General features: G+C 41.8%; 1 protein-coding gene across 1 annotated transcript in view; it reads left to right on the top strand.

The window, feature by feature from the left end:
* LOC122803422 overlaps positions 1-19,317 on the top strand; it is a 533,519-nt gene that overhangs the window by 489,635 nt on the left and 24,567 nt on the right. Inside the window, exon 10 of the mRNA XM_044073034.1 lies at positions 9,037-9,077. Coding sequence (XP_043928969.1) covers positions 9,037-9,077 — 41 coding nt within the window. The remainder of the gene's footprint in view (positions 1-9,036; positions 9,078-19,317) is intronic.

The following is a 19,317-nucleotide window of genomic DNA, read 5'->3' as shown; positions in this document are numbered from 1 at the left end:
GGGACACTAATAGCAATGCTACTCAACAGCAGCAGTGTAAACCTCAAGATGCATGCAGTGGAAACTGTCCTTAGCATGAGGTACAGCAATATCCGTGCAGTAACAGACTCCTGGTACAAGGCTCCCAGGTGCACACCATCAGTGCCAGGTCATTCCTGATGCCATGCTTGTCATCCCCTACACATGCACCAAACCAGAACGGGGGGATGTATCCAAAGGCACCTCAGATACAACCCTCCCAGGTTGGTGGCACTGCACAAAGCATCAGAGCCTCTCCATGTGCAACACACAGTGGGTTAGACTGCCTTCAGGTTCATAGCCTGGCACACACCACACTCCCATACCCAGGAAACCCACTTGGCCTTCCTGACAACACTGGGAATATGACGGTCTCTACACACACCATTATCTGATTGTACTGCGACTACCCTAACATACAGTGTGGCATTATTCTAGCTGCAAGACCCTATCTGAAGGTTTCCGATCATTCATTCCCTGCATTGCTATGGAACAACCTGTTACCATTCCCACAAGTGGTGACAACATGCTGCACCTGTTCATCACCAACATGTGGACTATATGCTCCAGACCAATCATGTATCCCTCGCTGGTGGGATGACACCATCTACAACCCACACTGTATAGTCACATACCACATGCAGCCCCTGCACAGAACACCACAGTCATACAGTTGTCTGATGCATATTCCATGTATTCACATGAGGCAGGCTTCAGACATGGGAACTCTTGCAGTTCACAGGTACATATGTGTAGGTGGCACACACATACATCATGTGTGCATTGACATTACTGATATAATGTATGTCGTGCAATATTGGGAACAACACCCCACACACATGGACAAACTGTGTGACAAAAATAAACATGGCATTTGTAGGATTCAAACCCCTGCCTAACTATGGTTATGACACTTGTGAGAGACACATTAGCAGAGCGCGCTATTTGCATTACTGGGGGGATTGCTTTCTCCTGCTGTACTTATAGGGTGCTGACATCATCAGTGTTTAGACAGTGCAATATGCAGCATGTGTTGTGTAGTACTAGTTGCCAAACGGGACATTTCTCATACACATGGAATTGCACACACTACTCCCCCACACACATTGGGCACTTGCAGGATTCAAACCCCTACCTAACTATGTTATGACACTTGTGAGAGACGCATTAGCAGAGCGCGCTACTTGCATTACTGGGGGGATTGCTTTCTCCTGCTGTACTTATAGGGTGCTGACATCATCAGTGTTTAGACAGTGGAATATGCAGCATGTGTTGTGTAGTAATAGTTGCCAAAAGGGACATTTCTCATACATATGGAATTGCACACACTACTCCCCCACACACATTCACACACACACTGAGCACTTGCAGGATTCAAACCCCTACCTAACTATGTTATGACACTTGTTAGAGATGCAGTAGCAGAGCGCGCTATTCACATTACTGGGTATAATTTCTGCTCTTGACATATGTATAGTGTGCTGACATCATTATGGATGAAGAGGTATGTACATCTGTGACTATCCATCAGTACAGGGGAGAGCATATCTATGCATCAACTTTGCACAGGCACAGTGGCCTACTGTACTGTGGAGGCAGATGCCAAATACACTGTGGATAACCTTCTGTATTCCCTAGGGACAACAGTCAGGTATTGCACTCTACGGCCATATGTTTACCTGTCAGATGCAAGTATATGTTGCTCATATACTGTTTGTGGGTCTTCATTGCCATAGCCTTCCCTATTTCTATAAACAACGTGTGTACTATGGGAGATGTTTGCATATGAGTGGGATCCAGTACTTTACTTATGTCTCTGTTGTAACTTCACTGTGTGCACTGGGCAGATGTCTGTATTGTGGGAGGTTCCTGTGTTAACACATAGAAATGGCAGATATGTGTGTGTAACTGCTGAACTGTGACATGGCCTAAGTGTGTGAGCATGCCCAGTTCACAGTTTGTATGGCTTCTTGACTGCCACATCTCATTTGTCTAAGTGTGCGAGCATGCCCAGTGTGACCTTTCCTTATGTTGGGATTTGTGGACCACCACATTTGTGTTTGTGTGTGGACGCCATCTATATATCACATGTACAGTTGAGTGTTGGACATCAGGTTGTGTTCTTACTGCCCAACTGCTTTGTGTCTGAACCTAACAGGCATTATGCTGTGCCTGCAGGGTTGCCATGGGATAGTTTGCATACAGTTGTCATCATCCTTTCCTGCTGACCAAACTGTTGTATTGTCGTATAGTGTACTGGTGCAGTACTTTCACTGTGGTGGACAGTATACTCGGTTTCAGTCCTATCACTGCTTGTAATATTTATAGTGAGCACACCAGATTGGTTGAGGGCCAGTTGTGCAGATATGACCATGTTGCATTTTGTTCAGATATGGACAGCATAGTACATGATTGTCCGACATTGTTAATGTATTCCATAACTTGTGTGGACAGTGACAAACAATGTCCATGTGCCGTAGTCCATTTGTAATGCTAGTCAGAGAGTGTTTGTCCTTCAACACACATTTACTGGTGTTTGCCATGACATATGTCACGGTTAGTGTGCTGTGCCTCTGTCTACCCATGACATACAGGTGATATCCAGGGTACACCTACCATCTCCCATCCAGTCATCATGATTCCTCTGGATGACAGTCACTGAGGGACTCCCTGGATATCCTGTAGTGGGAGTTTAGTCATGAGTGGAGTGAGCTTCTGGGTTATGGACCAATCTGTACAGCATGTCCTGTTTGTGTGTGTGCTGGGGTTCAGGCCTGTCAGCTGCATAGGTCACCAGCATTCAGTGTTTACATGGTGCCAAATGTCCATTGATACCAGGTTGGTCATGGCTCTATACATCAGCACAGTTCACCTCCAGCCAGGTAGTATGGCACTGTGTGGAGCTGCAGTTTCTTTACTCAGGTGACACATGGCATCTGTTACAGCTCTGCGATCCTCCTGGTGGGGTATTTGTGTGGTCTTTCCAGTTGCTGCAGGTGTCTGCTACGGTACATCCCTGAAGGGCCATTGTACACAATTGTGAGGCTGCTGATGGATGACTGTAGAGGCACATTGACCTACCCTAACCAAGCTGTGCTTACCTTCATGATTAGGTGGGTATATGGTATGTTTCTGTAACCACTACAGACACATGGTTGTCACATGCAGGATATCTATCACCTTGTGTCCCCAGGTCTCTTATTTCTCCTGATGTACTTACTGGGTTAACACCTATGTGGTAATTTCTTGCCATGTACTGTGTTTCCACAGGGGTTGACTATACACTATTCTGCATTTAGCTTGTTGACATGGCTGTGGCACCACTTGTGTGTTTCTATGTGTGCCTTTCGTAGTTTGCTTGTGTCAGCTGGAGGATCCGATATGGTGGCCAGTTTGTAGTCCTCTGCAAACCTGTTCAGACAGAGTCCATCCATGTTGGCCTGTACCTATGTGACATATACAGCATACAAGAGAGGTCCCAGGACCATGCCTTGTGGGATGCCAGTTGTACCTGGTTTGCAGTCTGCCATGGCTACAGCATGTCTGCTAGATCAGTTCTGTCCTTGAGCTGGTTTGCAACCCATCTACTTGCATAGGGGTTTATAGTTAGGCTGTACTGCCAACTAGGGTATTGTATGGAAGGGTTTAGCAAGGTCCAGATAGGCTGTGTGATCAACATTCCCCACATCAATGGGCTTGGTGCACATTTCACATGAGTCAGACATGTGTAAGGGGCAGGATCTGCCCTATGACAGCCACACTGGGTAGGGTCCAATGTCTGTAGGTACCCAGTCTCGTTATTCATGGGATCCATGATCATCCTCTCCATTACTTTGCCAACGTAGATAGTCGGGGTTGAGGGGTGATAGTTTGCAGTATCTATTCAGGCACCCCCTTTGTGGTGTGGGACCACTGTTGCTGTACACTGCTCTTTGGGTACATATCCTGTGGTAGGACTGATAGTGCACAGTAATGCTATTTGCTGTTCCATTCTTCTTACAGTACTTGTTGGGCACAACCCAGGACACCATCTGGTACCATTGATGCTGTGTGCTGTGCTTTGTGGATGCTGGCTGTTACCTCAGCATCTGCAATGTTGGGGGGCCAGCACTCTCCTGGTATAGATATTTGGCAGTTAGGTGCTGGTGGGGAGGTTGGAAGGAATCTGTTCGGTAGGCTGTTGGCAATGTGTGTGGGTTTGGTGTATTGTTTGTGATATTAGAGTGCTGCAGAGCATATCTGTGGATTATCACCATGGTTCCTACCATCAGGTAGGACAGCTGTGTGATAATCCTTTGTGTCCTGCACAATTTGTATCATCATAGGTTCATAGGTTCATACTAGGCTATCTGCCCTGGCCTTATTTGAGCACGGACAGACTGTGTGTGGGTCTCAACACCCCTTGCAATGTGCATATTATGGCCACGTAGGGTTTACTTTCCTAGGTGTGACACAGGGATGGACCCCAGTGTACACCTACTATCTCCCATGCACTTCACCGGATTTCTATTGTTGAGTTTGTGTGTGGAGCTCAGCCTATCATGGACTGGGATTCTGTTCCAGAGTGTCCTGAGCCTCTGGGTTATAGATCTGTCCCTCCAGCACATCCTATTAATCTATGTGTAGAGGTTCCGATATCTCACTGTGGTGTGTCTGCTGGATTTGGGGTTTCTGCAGTGGAGCATGTCCATTCATTCTGGATTGGACATGGCCTTGTACATCAGGCATACATCACCTCTGACTGTGCAGTATGCTTCTGAATTGGGCTGTGGTTTCTTCAGCCAGGCTGCAGATGTCCAATGTTTGGACCCTTTATCCTGTTGGTGGGGTACATTTGGGGTCTTTCTGACTGCTGCATGTGTAAGGTAAGGTACATCTGAACTGGGGCATAGTTGTCACGTATGGGCCTGATAAGGGAAGGGTATGGGGGCACAGTGACCTCTGCAGCTCTACATGTGCATCCTTTCATATTAAGGTGGGCAATATAGCAGGTCTTCCTGGCCACCTTGGCAATGTGAGTGTCACATGACAGGTTACCGTCCACTTGTGTCCCTAGGTCCATGATTACTTCTTCCATACATAATGGATTACCACCTATGTCATACTTTGTGTGTGCCTTGTTTGGTATTTGTTGAGACATTCATACCCTGAAGTGTCTTCAGGAAGGCTGGCTGGGGTACCTGGGTTTGTGTGTGTGGTCTGTAGCAGGCTTCAAACAGGTACACAGTTTGAGACAGTATTACTTACCCGTGGATAGTCCATGCTGCTTCTTGCTGTGGTACCAACCTGGGGTGTGGTTATTCTTGATAATTACTGGTAGCCACACTCCTATTGTCATGTGTTCCATGTTTTGGAGCTGTAGAGCATGGTATGAGGCATAACCTGGTAGTATTAGGGTGCTCTTCTGGGCCTTGCCCAGGTTTCTGTTACAGAACACATATTACCATTCTCCATGCTGTAGTGGGTTTGGTCTGCATGCACCTTGCAGGTTAGACTTCTGGCGTTGGGTAGCATTACGTCCAGGTTATTATCCCTTGTGCTACCTATGGTGGTGGGTTTGTGTTTCCAGACTTACCTATTCCAGGCACAGTGGGGGTGACAACAGCCTTTGCCAGTATCTACACAGCCAGGTGTGCTGGGTGCATGCCATCCCTAGCAGGTGGGGCATCATGTCTTGCTTGGCATGTCAGCCCAGTCTGTCAACCATGTGTTCCCCCTTGCTAACAGCAATACCTCAGCCAATTATTGTACTTGATCTTGTTGTCTTCATAGTGTGGCATCATGCTTGGTGAGGGTGAGATGTTAGGTTGGGTCTTCATGTTGGCATATACTAGATGGTATTACATTGCTTAACACATGGCAATCATGCCTCAGGTGGTGCTGCAGGGCTGCCTCTGTTGGATGCACATACTACACTCCCTGTACATGTTTAAGAGCAGGTTGTGTCATGTTAGGCATCCCTGTTACTATATGAGTGAGTCAGAGAGGGGTATCATTCCCAGGGTTCCTACTGAGCCAGTGTATGTGCTATGCATTGCCCCTTTGCCAAGGCCAGGGCATACTGGGCATGCCTCCTTCTGCCTACTGGGGCAGGCTCAGGTTGTTCCTCCTCCGAGTCACGCTCTGCCTGTGATGGCCTTGGCACTGGTTGGGGGGGGGTGTTTGTCCCGGCCCTATGCTGGTCCTGCTGCAGCTGTTTTCACAGGATCATATTATGTAGCATAGCACATACCATGACAAATTGGGTACATGTAGTTGGTAAGTACTGCAAGGCTCCACCAGATGTGTCCAGGCACCGGAACCTTGACTTGAGCAGCCCAAACACACGCTCTATTACATTACGTGTTTCTGCATGTGCCTCGTTATGGCGTTCCTGTTCAGGTGTGTGTGCGTTTCTGATGGGTGTCATCAGCCACGGCTCCAGTGCATAACCTGCATCCCCCACTAGGTGACCATGTGGGATGTCCTCACTGGCAAATGTCTGGTACAGCTGCGTCAAATGCCAGATATGGGAATCATGGTAGCTCCCAGGGCAGCCAGCACACACATTCATTATTATGCCCCGGGCATCACACATGACCTGGCAGTTGATGGAGGGGAAGCCCTTGCTGTTAATGTAGGCCCTACCTTGCTCACTGGCTGGTGCTTTGATGCATATGTGCGTGCAGTCTATTGCACCCACTACCTCAGGGTATTCCGCTATTTGCTGGAAGAGACGCATATTGCTGGCCAATACCTCACGGGCATTGGGGAAATATAAATGCTCACTGACATGTGCTGACATGGCATTCAGGAACTGGTGCAGTACCCTGGAAGCTGATGTCTGTGATATCCCCATCATATCACCAGTTGGTCTCTGGAAGGTACCTGTTGCTAGTATTCTTAGGCCAACACATACCTTGGTTTCCACTGGGATGGGTTCCCCTCTGTTGGTTCTGTGTGTGAGGCGTGGCCTGCACAGCTCAACAGTTTGCTGCAGGAGGTCTCTGTCCACTCTATAGCGCTCCACTATCTCCAGCTCATGTAATCCCTGGTAGGTGACCCTGGGCCTGTACACTCTTCTCCGTCTCCTCACTGTGGGTTGTCTGACAGCATTTCCATTGTCACCACCCTCAGCAAGTCTCCTATTTCTCCTTATGACAGCTATGGCAGCCCCTAGCATGTTTGGTCTGAGTGCAGCTTTTTCAGTTTTCACTTCTACTAGCATACTCCTGTCTTGCAGTGTCTCTTGAGAGAAACATACTGCAATGCTGTTTGCAGTGTTTTAAGTGCTGGGCTTGTATTCTGCCTGTGTAATTGCCTGCTTCTAATTGTTTTCACCTGCTATCTCTACAAGTATTCCCTGCTAGTTTCCTACTATTTCTTCTGCTTCCTTTTCCTCTCTGTTTCTTCAGGGGGAGCAGCGCGCATACCAGCGAAAACACGCTCACAGTGTCTACCATGCGCGCACACATGCTTACACGGACTAGAATCTGCTTATTCAGGTTAAAACGCGTGCACACCAGCGCAAACAGGTTTACAGATCTTTAAACAGGTTCCTACATGCTTACTCTGCCTTACACGCGCGCACTCTGTCCTACTCGTGGCTCCCAGCGCGCACACGCGTGTATGCACGTACAGCAAGAAACTTTGCTGTTGGCCACAGTGTACACCTTCCATTTCTTGACTTTCCCATGCTTATCTGCTGACACTCCTCTTTTTATGCTGTGTGATTGACATGTTTCACATACCACTTTGCTCCAATGAGCTTGATTTCTTCCTGACATTCCCTCCTGTGATGTCACCTATGTCCTACTCTGTTACTCCCCCTTATCTAACTCTTACACTACACGGAATGTGCTCATTTGCTATGTGACAGTGTGATTCACTATCCTACCACTCATTTACATAGGATTGCCTACTAATGCTTAGTTACATGTCTTACACTCAGCTTCCCCCCTTAGTAACCACTAGACGGTGGCCATGTTGTTTTTGGTCTGCTAGTCCTTGCATTGCAAATCCCTGTATTACATAAAACCCACATTTGTGGGTTTCAAACCTTTATTTTTCTGTTTTATATAGCACAGCCCATTTGCGCGGGGCTGCGCTGCATTTAAACATCTCAGATCTCCGAAAAAAAAATTAGTTTACTTCATGTTTGCATCGAGTTACCATGCCAATGGCCACATATTTGGCCATTGGCATGCTGACTGCAACATTTGCACACTTTATTTGGAGCTGTCATGGCTCTGTTGTGTTATTTGCAGTAATGTACTCAGTTGTCAACTGAGTACATTTCTGCAACTAACATGACTCTTACATGGGCTGGTTTCAGCTTCGTGGATCGCTAATCTACCTCATTTGCATGCCTTTCGGCTGCAAGTGGGGTGATTAGCATATCCACGCCCTGCCCATGTAAGAGTCATTTTAGCTGTCTCTTACACGGGATTTTGGGCTGTTCCTTGATCACGATGGCTGCATGGAGTCTTACACGACTCTTAGACTCCATGCAAGCCATCGTGAATCCTGCCCAATGTTTTCATTTATAGCCAAGTCAGTGAAAATCTGGACATGCTTTCTACAAATGTTCTTGCTCTTTTTTAAGCTTTGAACTGTTTTGTCCAATAACTTTTTCAACTGAAAACTGAGCAACTGACTTGCACAAGACTGATGCTGTTCATTGTAGTTTGATGTGTAGACAATGACATTGGCAGAGATTTGTTGCTAAATCAAATTACAGAAAATAAAAAGTTGCTTTGATCTGCATCATACAGTTGACATATGATTAGTGATAACAAAGAGGAGATATTTTATCTGCTATTTCTTAAACACTGTTTGATTTCTTCTATGCTCATTTCATCAAATATTGAACAAGAAATTGCTATCAGAATGCTGACTGGCTGCAAATTAAAAATAATTAGGCAGTTATTAAGAGTAAGTTTTCATCAATTCCATATGATGTATATATTGCTTTAAAGCTTGTGTAATAGTTTGTTGGCAGTTTTATTAACATTATTTATTTAATTTATTTATTTTTAGGTGACATTAATGTTTCTCATATGGTCGACACGGCTATAAGAGTAAGTTTTCACATTATTTATGTTACTTGCTATTGCCTTTGATACAGAAGCAAACTAATTGAGTGGTATTATTATGCCTGCTTTATGTTCATTGTTTATTACTTCAGCATGATTTGTACGATTTGTTATTAGGTCATGATAGTCTTCAGGCATGTGTAGTTCTATGGTAAATGTTCAGGTCATGACTGTCATTAGACTTTTAAGGCTTCACTGAAAATAAATGATAAGGTAGCAATGCAAGATGTCACTGGTATAGGATTATGGCTGGGTTGCCATTTGTAAAGAAATTCATTTTGAGGGCTCATAACAAATTGAAGGTATTGTGACACTGCCAACCCAGCTGTCTGGAATTTTGTAAATAATAATATGTCATTTGTGAATATTAATATGATTCATATGCTTGTCTTACAAATGTAAGAGAACTGTATGTTATGTATTGAACTTCAAGAATGTAACCACAGTGTACCCTACTGGAAAAGAAAAGAAATGTGTATAAACTATATACTTGTGTAAATGTATGTTTTAATAGTAGAAGCAGGAACATACAGAGTTAACTTGGAAAACTTCAAGAAAATAAGATGAAAAGTGAAGTGTTTTACAATTATGTTGTCTCAGTTTCAGTGCAGCAAGCAGACATAATGTCTAGAGATAGAGGTTTTCCTATTGTCTTGAAACAGAAATAATTACTAGGTTTCAAATGTAAAAGCGTTTTATTGTTATACGACTTCCAAGTTCTGCAAACTTCTGAGAGATATGTACTTCTCACATAGAGATGTTAAAATTATGTTAGTTTCTGTTAGCCTGGGAACTGAAGGCAGGTGACAAAAAGTGAAGTCATCCAGGCTAACCCAGCAGTAATATGTGAAATTAATTTAGCAACTCTCTCAGAGAGAAAAACTGGGCATTTTGTATCTTGTCTTGGACCTAGAAACATCCATCATCTGTATTTACCTTGCTGTCTAAGTAAGTTATTTAGGGCATAGTATCTTTTAGATATAGATAGGAATATAGTAAAGATTAGTTTAGATGCTTTCTGTGTTTATTTGAGACTGTCCTGCAATGTTGTTTTAAAATATTTCCTCTGATTATGAACTCCGTAGTTACTGTGTTGTTTGAGTATTGTCTTGTTCTTTTATTATTTATTATTAAATATATTTAAACCTTTTAATTGTGGCTGGTTTGTTTAGAAATATTTAAGCTCTTAGAGTACTTGCATATGTATTTGGTGACACTGTATAGGCCACTCAAATAGCCTTGCTCTTGGTCACACTTACCATTTGGATAATAGTAACATTACACAGTAGGATAGGGCACCCTTTGTAAGGGCCTTAGAGTAGCTGATAAGTAGTGGTTGGTGGCAGTGATAACTACCTTATAGACTAGGCAGAAGGGGGCACAGCTCGTAACCTGTGTCAGCCTTCCCCAGGAGTGTTTGTGTGTTTGTATATAAATCAAATCTCAAAGTGTGTTTGTTTGTTTGTGTGTGTGTGTGTGTGTGTGTGTGTGTGTGTGTGTGTGTGTGTGTGTGTGTGTGTGTGTATGGACACTTGCGCGTGCATGTGCATGTGTCAGCTACTTGGGCAGGGACACGAAGCACTGGTTGGACAGAGAGGGTGCTGGAGGTTTTGGCTTAACCACTCGGCTGAGATCTTAACCATATAGCTGTGCCAGTGGGGAGTCTTATTGGGGATCTGGACAAGGAGGCAGAAACCAGCATCAGACTGACTGTTATCTCTGTGTGCTCTTAAGGGAAATTGTACTTTACTGTGTGTGTGTACTTGTCATCCTCCAATTGTGTATGTCTCTCACTCTTGCCAGTGGTGAGGATTGAGGCTCCTTGATTACTGGGCCAGTGCAGGAGTGTCACAGTTATGATCATCAATCCAATCATAATTTGTTTTATTCCTTAACTACCTAATATTTACTATTGAGAAAATGCAGTTCTATTTTAGCTCTGGTTCATGGCAAATTACATTTACAGTTTTGCAATAGTGGATTTATAATTGTCTTTAGTTTTGCAAATTACCTGCTGCAGCTTGTAAAGCAGTAGAGAAAAAGACTGGCAAAATTACTTTCTGCAGTAGAAAGCCCCATTAATTCTTTGTGCTTCTCAAATTATATTCTTAGGTCTTTTATATACTTTTTTATGCCTCTCTGCTTTTTGACCATGATTTTAGCCAAAAAAAGATTATCTGCTTGAATTATTTTTCAGTTTGTTCTGGGAACTTTTTTTTTAAAACAAGAAACATCTTTATTAAATTATCACTTATGACATAGGCAATCATACATTTATATAAATGAAAACAAACCATATCACCAATGATTTAGAAAGTACATAAGAAGATGGGTACCCTCTACAGAAATAAATTCTTAACAGACTCCTCTAGAGTTGCCATTGCAAGGACAAACCTCCTGGCAACTTTACTATATGCCTCTCCCATCCTTACCAACCTGAAAAAACTGACTTAGAAAAATTAAATACTTGCTTTAACAAAATTGCTCAGTTTGGCACTAGTTCAGCTTATAGATCTCATCCCTGTCTGTCTCTAAAACAACTTTCCTGGCTAAAATTTCTGTGTCTTATAGCTTATAACCAGTTAATCATGGCCCACAAGCTACTCTATAACCCTAAAAAGATACCCGATCTTCAATACCTATTACTTCCTTATTTTAATATTAGCTCACTTCATTCAACTAATAAATCTTTACTTCAGGTCCCTAAAGTCAATAATTCTGCAGGACAATCCCTTTATTCTTGCTTCATTTCTAAAGTCTGGAACTCTTTATCCCACAATGTCAGATTTGCTAACAACATAACCCAATTTAAGAAACGACTCAAATTGTATTTATCAGATACATGGCAATTCGCATACAATGCCCCTGACTGAGCACTTCCATCCATATCTGATTTCTCCTGTCTCTCAGCCTATCTCTTCCTACTAATCTACTCCATGTGTGTTGATATACACAGTGGATTATTTTTATTTTTAATGCTAACTTGAATTATCTATATATAATATTTTTGTTGTTACTCTGATTTCTGTATTAATTTGTACTATACCCAAATGTTCTGAATTACTATTGTACAAATTTCACATGTGCATTTATTTGAATTTTGTAAGTTTGTTTTACACTTTTTTTAAATTTAATATGTCTGTGTTACATATCTCTATGTTGTATTTTCTTTATGTGGAACTTTTCTCCCCAGACGTCCACTGAAAATGATCTTTGCCCAGTTGGACTTTCCCGGTAAACAAATGTAAAATAAAATGTTGTTTTTCCTTCGCTTTTCCCAGTTAGGGGTCACCACAGCAGAACACCGGTCCGCTAATGATTGGCAGTTGATTTTTATGGTGCCGAGGTGCCAGCCCGATGCCCAACCTTCAATGAAGGCATGCCCATTCACGCATGTCTTTCGAACGCCACTTGACCATGGGGAGGACATGCAGACTCCACACAGAAGGTGCTCCAGCTGAGAATCGAATGGGAGAACCTCTTGCTGTGAGGCGACAACACTACCTCTGCACCACCTTGGCTTAAATGTAAAATAAAATAAATAAATAAAATAAATATTGACATAATTTTAGTTGCGAACATTATATATCACAAACCATATTGACATATTTATAGTTGCAAACATTGTACATCACTTATAATTTATGCAGTTATTGTCAGTCAAACATTACATAACGCATTCAAATCCTGCCTTGTTTTAAACCTCGTTCCTCATCTGCATGCATTGTTCCCACAATTCCCATTGTTTTTTTGCATGTAATTTGCACCTACCCTTTTCTAAAGATCCCAGTTCCAGTTGTTTTATCTCTCTTACTATATTCAGTGCTTCTAGTAAAGTTGGTTTAGACTTTGATTTCCATTTTTAGTAACTGCTTTTTTGGCAGCCACCATAATTAGACTCAACAAGGACTATCTTGTTCTGGGACCTTAGTCTTGTGGCTTCATTTACAGCTGTGGGAAGATAGGGTATTGCTGCAAGATTTTAGCATTGTTTATGTATTATACTGCATTTCTATTTCCATAAATAGAATTTCATGCAAAAGACAACTTTTTGTATTTTGGACCAAGTATGGTCCCTCAATCAGTCTTGTAGCTTCTTTCACATTTGTGGTGGTACTGTGATCTACTGCCAGATTTGAGCCTCATTTGGTCATTTACTACAGTGCAGCTGGTAAATTTCTGCACTGTCTGGTGCCTTAGTCTGTGATAGGATTACAGTAGTGGCAGTATTCTGAATTCTGTTCCAGGAGTTGTGCTTCAGTACTTTTTATAATTGTATATACCTGCTTAAAATGTTATTCCATTGTCTTTCTGTTTATCTTGCTACCTGCTTCCCCCCATTCTTTGAATCTCATCCACCCTCCACCGAGGCATCAAGCTAAAAGTTTCTGAAATTCTAACCACAGGACTTGAGGCTTAATACTGGTTTCATTCAACTAGATCACTCTGTAGCAAGTCTGCTATATTTAGCACAGAGCAACATACACCCAGGGTCTTTTGTTCAAGACTCTGAAATGATATTTAAAGTTGCACTTATAGTGACCTGTGTGGAGATAATTTTTGCACTTCTCTGATTTTAGTCCATGGTTTAGTCACAAAAGTTATCTGTTTACATTTTTTTTAGTTTGTTCTGTGATCTTAGTCTCATAGCTTCATTTGCAGTTGTGTGAAAATTATGTGTTACTGCAAGATTTTAACACTGATTGTACATTATACTGTACTCTGCACTTCCATTGCCTTAAGTGTATGTCTCATTATAATACAAAAGGCATTAGTAGGCTGTGTTTTATTACTATAATCCTTAATATACTGAACATAAATGCATGAGCCTGCAGCAGGGATTTCAGTTACCCCATGTAGAAACATTCTGATTTCTACCTTTCATGTCTGTAAAAACACTCCACTCTAAACTGTAATTCTAGCCCTTCTAGTCTCTAAAGAAACATTTATCCATCTTTTTTTGGTATGTGATATATCCCCACTACCCTCACAGTCTGTCTCTGAGTCAACATTAGCTGGCTCAATCACTTTCAGCCTCAGATATTTGAGTCACCCCCCAGGTACACACATTCTGGTTTCTACACTTAAAGTCTGTAAAACAGTCTACACTAAAGTGTACGTCTAGCCCTTCCAGTCTCTAAAGAAACATTTACCTGTTTATTTTTTCTTCTTCTATGTGATATATCCCCACTACCTTCCCAGTCTGTCTCTGACTCAACAATAGTTGATTCACTCCCTCTCAGCCCTCAGACAAGGTAATTTTCTTAGGGCATCCAACTAGTAAATTTAAAAAAGACTTTCACTCTTTTAATAAACAAAAAAAACATTGGTAAAAAAAGAAAGACTAACATTATAGCTGTGATTTCTGAGCAACTGATAGTTTATTTTTGAATTGCACATACCTTGATTGGCTCATCCCACTCCATTCGCCCAACTGGCTCACTCTGCTCCCCTACCCTGCCCCCAATTCACACCCACCCCTACATACTCTGAATTTATAGGTAACCTCCTTTACTAAGACCCTCTCTTCATCCATCCGTTATCCAATAATTACATTCATCAGCACCTACACATGCCCTTCAACTTCCCACAACTCCAGCTCACCTACCAGTTCAATATCCACACCCATATCTCCTACTTACACAACTTACACCCTCACCAAATATAAATACCTCCTCTAACTCCACAACCTCACTCCCACTATGTCTCATTACCCCCAGTCTCATCTCCACTATACCATCCTGGGATTAACCTCCCTATTCACCGGGTGCTCCATAGCCACCATCAACACCTCTTATCTCTTCACAATCATTCACTGCATCCTCCTCAAACCCCCCACCCTAACCCACAACATTAATATCACCCCCACTTACACAAGCATATACCCCACTATATACACCCAACCCCCCCATATACCACGCCCCTTCCATGTACCACTTCTATCCATCTAAAAAGCAACCAAGTCTACAATTTCACTACCTAATCGTCCAATACCTAAAAACTATCACCTGTATAACTACCCAGCTATTACTAGGAGGAGACATTCACCCCAAACCCGGGCCAACAACCTCTGCTAATAACCCATGCACCCATCACTATCCAGCTAAGCACAAACCCACCGACTTACTGATACTAAATATGAATACCCGCAGTATCATGAATAAAATAGAAGACCTTCATGCTACCATCTCCTTATATAACCCTGATATTATTCTTATCACAGAGACATGGCTTAAACCACATATTAAAGATAATTCCATCACCCCACCTGGGTATAATATTCTCTGGGCAGACCAGCTACATAAAAGAGGCGGAGGCTTAGCTCTACTTCACAGAACCAACCTACAACTCCAACTCCTCCTAAAAGATTCCCCCAACTTCAACAATGTAGAGACTCTATTTGCAAAGCTTTGCCTTAACCAACATAAGCGCCTAAACCTACGGGGTATCTATATACCCCCGGGTGACAATCTAACCACCCTAGAATCCATACTTCACTGGGCCTCATACTCCCTCCCTCAAGAAACTATCGTACTAGGTGATGTAAACATTGACTGGAACTTCAGCCATTCTCCCACCCCCACCGACCACATTAACCTATATAACTTCACCCAACTTATAGATACTCCTACACGCATTGATAAGGCCACAAAAAGAGAATCTATACTTGATTGGATCCTCACAAATCAACCAAGTACTGCCCATCAATGTGGCACCCTACCAGACTCTCTGAGCGACCACAGCCCCACTTTTATCCTTAGGCAAAAACTTAAAATAACTCTCCTTCCCTTCTACAAACTGACTCTAAAAAAAATTTTCCTAGAGACCACTTCATAAGAGCCTTGCAACTTTGCAACTGGTCTCCCATCAAAACCCTTTCTTTAGACAAAGCAGATGATTACTTTAGCTCCACATTCCTAAATATCCTCAACCAACTAGCACCCTTAAAAACTATCAGGATACATAGCAACCCTACCCCTTGGCTCCAGAAAACCACAAAAGCCTTACTTAGAGCCAGGCATAAAGCCTGGAAAACCTGGCACCACACCAGATCACTCGCAGCTAGGCAAACCTTTCACGAGCTCCGAAACAAAGCAAAAAAGCAGGTTAAGCTTGATAAGCAAAATTACTGTATCATTCAACAAAATAAATACAGTACCAAGCCACAAAAATTCTGGGCAACAATAAATAACATCCTACAGACTGGAAGAACCACCACTCCCGCACCGAATATAACAGGTACAGGCCTGGACATAGCCTCCAGCTTTAATAACAATTTCACCTTCTCAGTACTCATACTCTTAAACAACATCACTTCCTCCAACATCCCACAACCACCTCAGACCCAAATCAATACCATACATTTCACACAAGTTTTTTCCTACCTCTATTATCCAAAAACTCCTAGCCAAACTCAAACCAACCACCCTTGCAGCCAATAACCTTCCTGCCGTGTACCTCCAAATTGCATCCACAGCTATAACCTATCCCATTTCACTTCTAATAAATAGATCCATCACTGAACACACTGTTCCACTCCTGTGGAAAATCTCATATATCATACCACTCTACAAAGATGGCCCCTCCCACAACATAAAATTAAAATTAAAAAACATGTCCCGACACTTCAAGTTGGTAAGTATTTATATATATATATATATATATATATATATATATATATATATATATATATGTATATATATACATATATCTATCTATCTATATATATATATATATATATATATATATACATATAGGTTACCATTAAATGATCGAAAGGCCGAAATGTCGACAATCATATGGCCGAAACCATATCATTGACATTCGGAATTTCGAACATTAAAAAAAAAAAAATACACACATTCCAAAATAAAAACACATTTCTAGCAGGGGGAAAGCCACCCTGCACCCCTCGTGGGGGGCTCCACCCCCCCACATCCCCGTAACTTAAATACATCAACTCTGAGATTGCACTATAATGCAGGAATGGAAATCTTTCCAATCGGCACTATGGTTAGATGCCAGTTCCGCTCAAATTTCGATCATATGGTCTCGGCCATATGAATGTCGACATTTTGCAGTTTCGACAATGTAAAGCCGACCCATATATATATATATATATATATATATATATATATATATATGTGTGTGTGTGTGTGTGTGTGTGTGTTTGTGTGTATGTGTATATGTGTATGTGTATGTGTATGTATGTATGTATATATGTATATGTATGTGTATGCATATATATGTATGTATACTCTTACTCTTACATGTATATTTGCTTGAATGTATGTACGGAAAACTTAAACATTTATATACTCTTATTCAATTGTGAAATATCTTGCAATGCTCTACCAGGTTCTTATCTACTCTCATTGCATATTTTGTACACTTGTATTTTCAACCAAAAGGGGGAATATCCTCTTATTATATACTAACGGCTGTAAAGTCTACAGTCTGTATGCTACTACTCTGTAATGTCTCTTTTGTTAATTTTTCTTCTCTCTGTAAACTTATGGAATTTTTCTCCCCGGGACTCTGCTGAAAATGGACACTTGTTATACAGTCGGACTAGCCTGACAAACAAATGTTAAATAAATAAGATAAAAATAAATAAGTAGCTTTTTGAATTTTAAACTCAGTCTGAGGCCACAGTCAGTCTCATAACTTCTTTCATGGTTGTAGCAGGACTGCAGTCTATCACCAGATTTATGCCTCATTTAGTCTTTCATTTCATTGTTACTGGTACATTTCTGCTTAGTCTTGTACCTTAGTCTGTGGTAGGATTGCAGCAGTGGCAGTATTGTGAATTTTGCACCATGATATGTGCTTCAGCACTTTTTTTAGCTGTATATACTTGCTTACATTTGCATTCCATTCCCTTTCTATTTACCTTGCTACTGGCTGTTCCCCTGTTCCTTGAGTCTCCTTCCCACTGAGACATTAAGCTGAAAGTTTCTGAAATTCTAACCACAGGAGAAAAGCTCCAGTTGGATTTTTTTTCCAATCCTCCTACCCTTCTCTTGTGATTTTAAAAGACTGTGTCTCTGCCTTCTGCCCCTTATGGTAATCTGACTTCCAAAGTCTCTCTCTTCCATCTTTCATTACTGTTGCCTGTTGTGCAACCTGTTTAAGTACTTTCCCATCCATTGTTTTCATATATCCATAATACTAAGTACCCACCTAGCAAACCAGTATTACAACAGAGTAAATCTCCCTACTACAAATTGTCTCTTACTCATTTTCCTAGAGCTCTCATCAACTAGGCACTTTTGCACAATCTGAGGAGGACCTGCGTTAATCCTGCTCCATCCTTAGCAGATAAGAGATTAATTTTGTTAAATTGCACTTCATTTAACTGTTTAGAGTGCCATTGCTTTATTTGTTGCTTTATTTGTTGATTTTGCCTTTAAATCAATCTAAAGGTCTCTAGTACTTGAAATTACCTTGTCAAGATAGTTTGTTTTAGTTGTTTTGCTGAAGTGTTATGCTTGTAAGCAATCTTTCTGGGTGTTATTACATCAAGAGGTTAGCAGTGGCTTGTACAGACACAAATGCCAAGAAATTAAATTTTATCTATAAAACATCCCTTTGAGTGGAAACATGTAACTTATTGTGGCTAAAACAAAGCCAATGCATAAGCACAAGCTTAAAGTAGCTAGTTTGCACAGTAAACAGCACTACTATCACATTTTAGCACTATCTAATCTAGTCTAGAGCCAAACCCCAGAGACCACCCAAGGAGATTTCTGTATAACCCAGTCCTTGCCCTGCAGTAGCCCACCTGAATACAGGTCTGTACAACATGGATATGCGATTTCCAAATATTTCCATAGCCAGCTTGGTAGGTATGAGCATCCGGAGACAATGTAGCATTCGTCTCATATTCACAGACAGCTAATTAATCCTTAAAGCATTAAACACAGTATGTGAGAGATGCACACCCACAATTTGACTAGAGGCAAAAATCTCACATGCAAACAAAGTTGTCAAGAACACACACACTACACACACATAGAACAACCTATGCTGAGGCACTAAAAAGCATTCTTCTCAAACCTTAAGCCTATAATTGGCAATGTCTATACTCAGCAATTTCTAAAGCACTCAACAAAAGCAACACCAAACACCACACATATGCCTACACCCAGTGCAGACCCAAGAACAAAGCCTATAAGTTATGCCAATACATTACCCAAGACTGCTGTCATAGGGGTTCCATTGT

Source organism: Protopterus annectens, chromosome 5.part1 (genome assembly GCF_019279795.1).
Source record: "Protopterus annectens isolate FY-2018-M chromosome 5.part1, PAN1.0, whole genome shotgun sequence".
Taxonomy (NCBI): domain Eukaryota; kingdom Metazoa; phylum Chordata; order Ceratodontiformes; family Protopteridae; genus Protopterus; species Protopterus annectens.
Note: the sequence above shows the minus strand (reverse complement) of the source record. Positions and strands in the feature narration are given on the sequence as shown.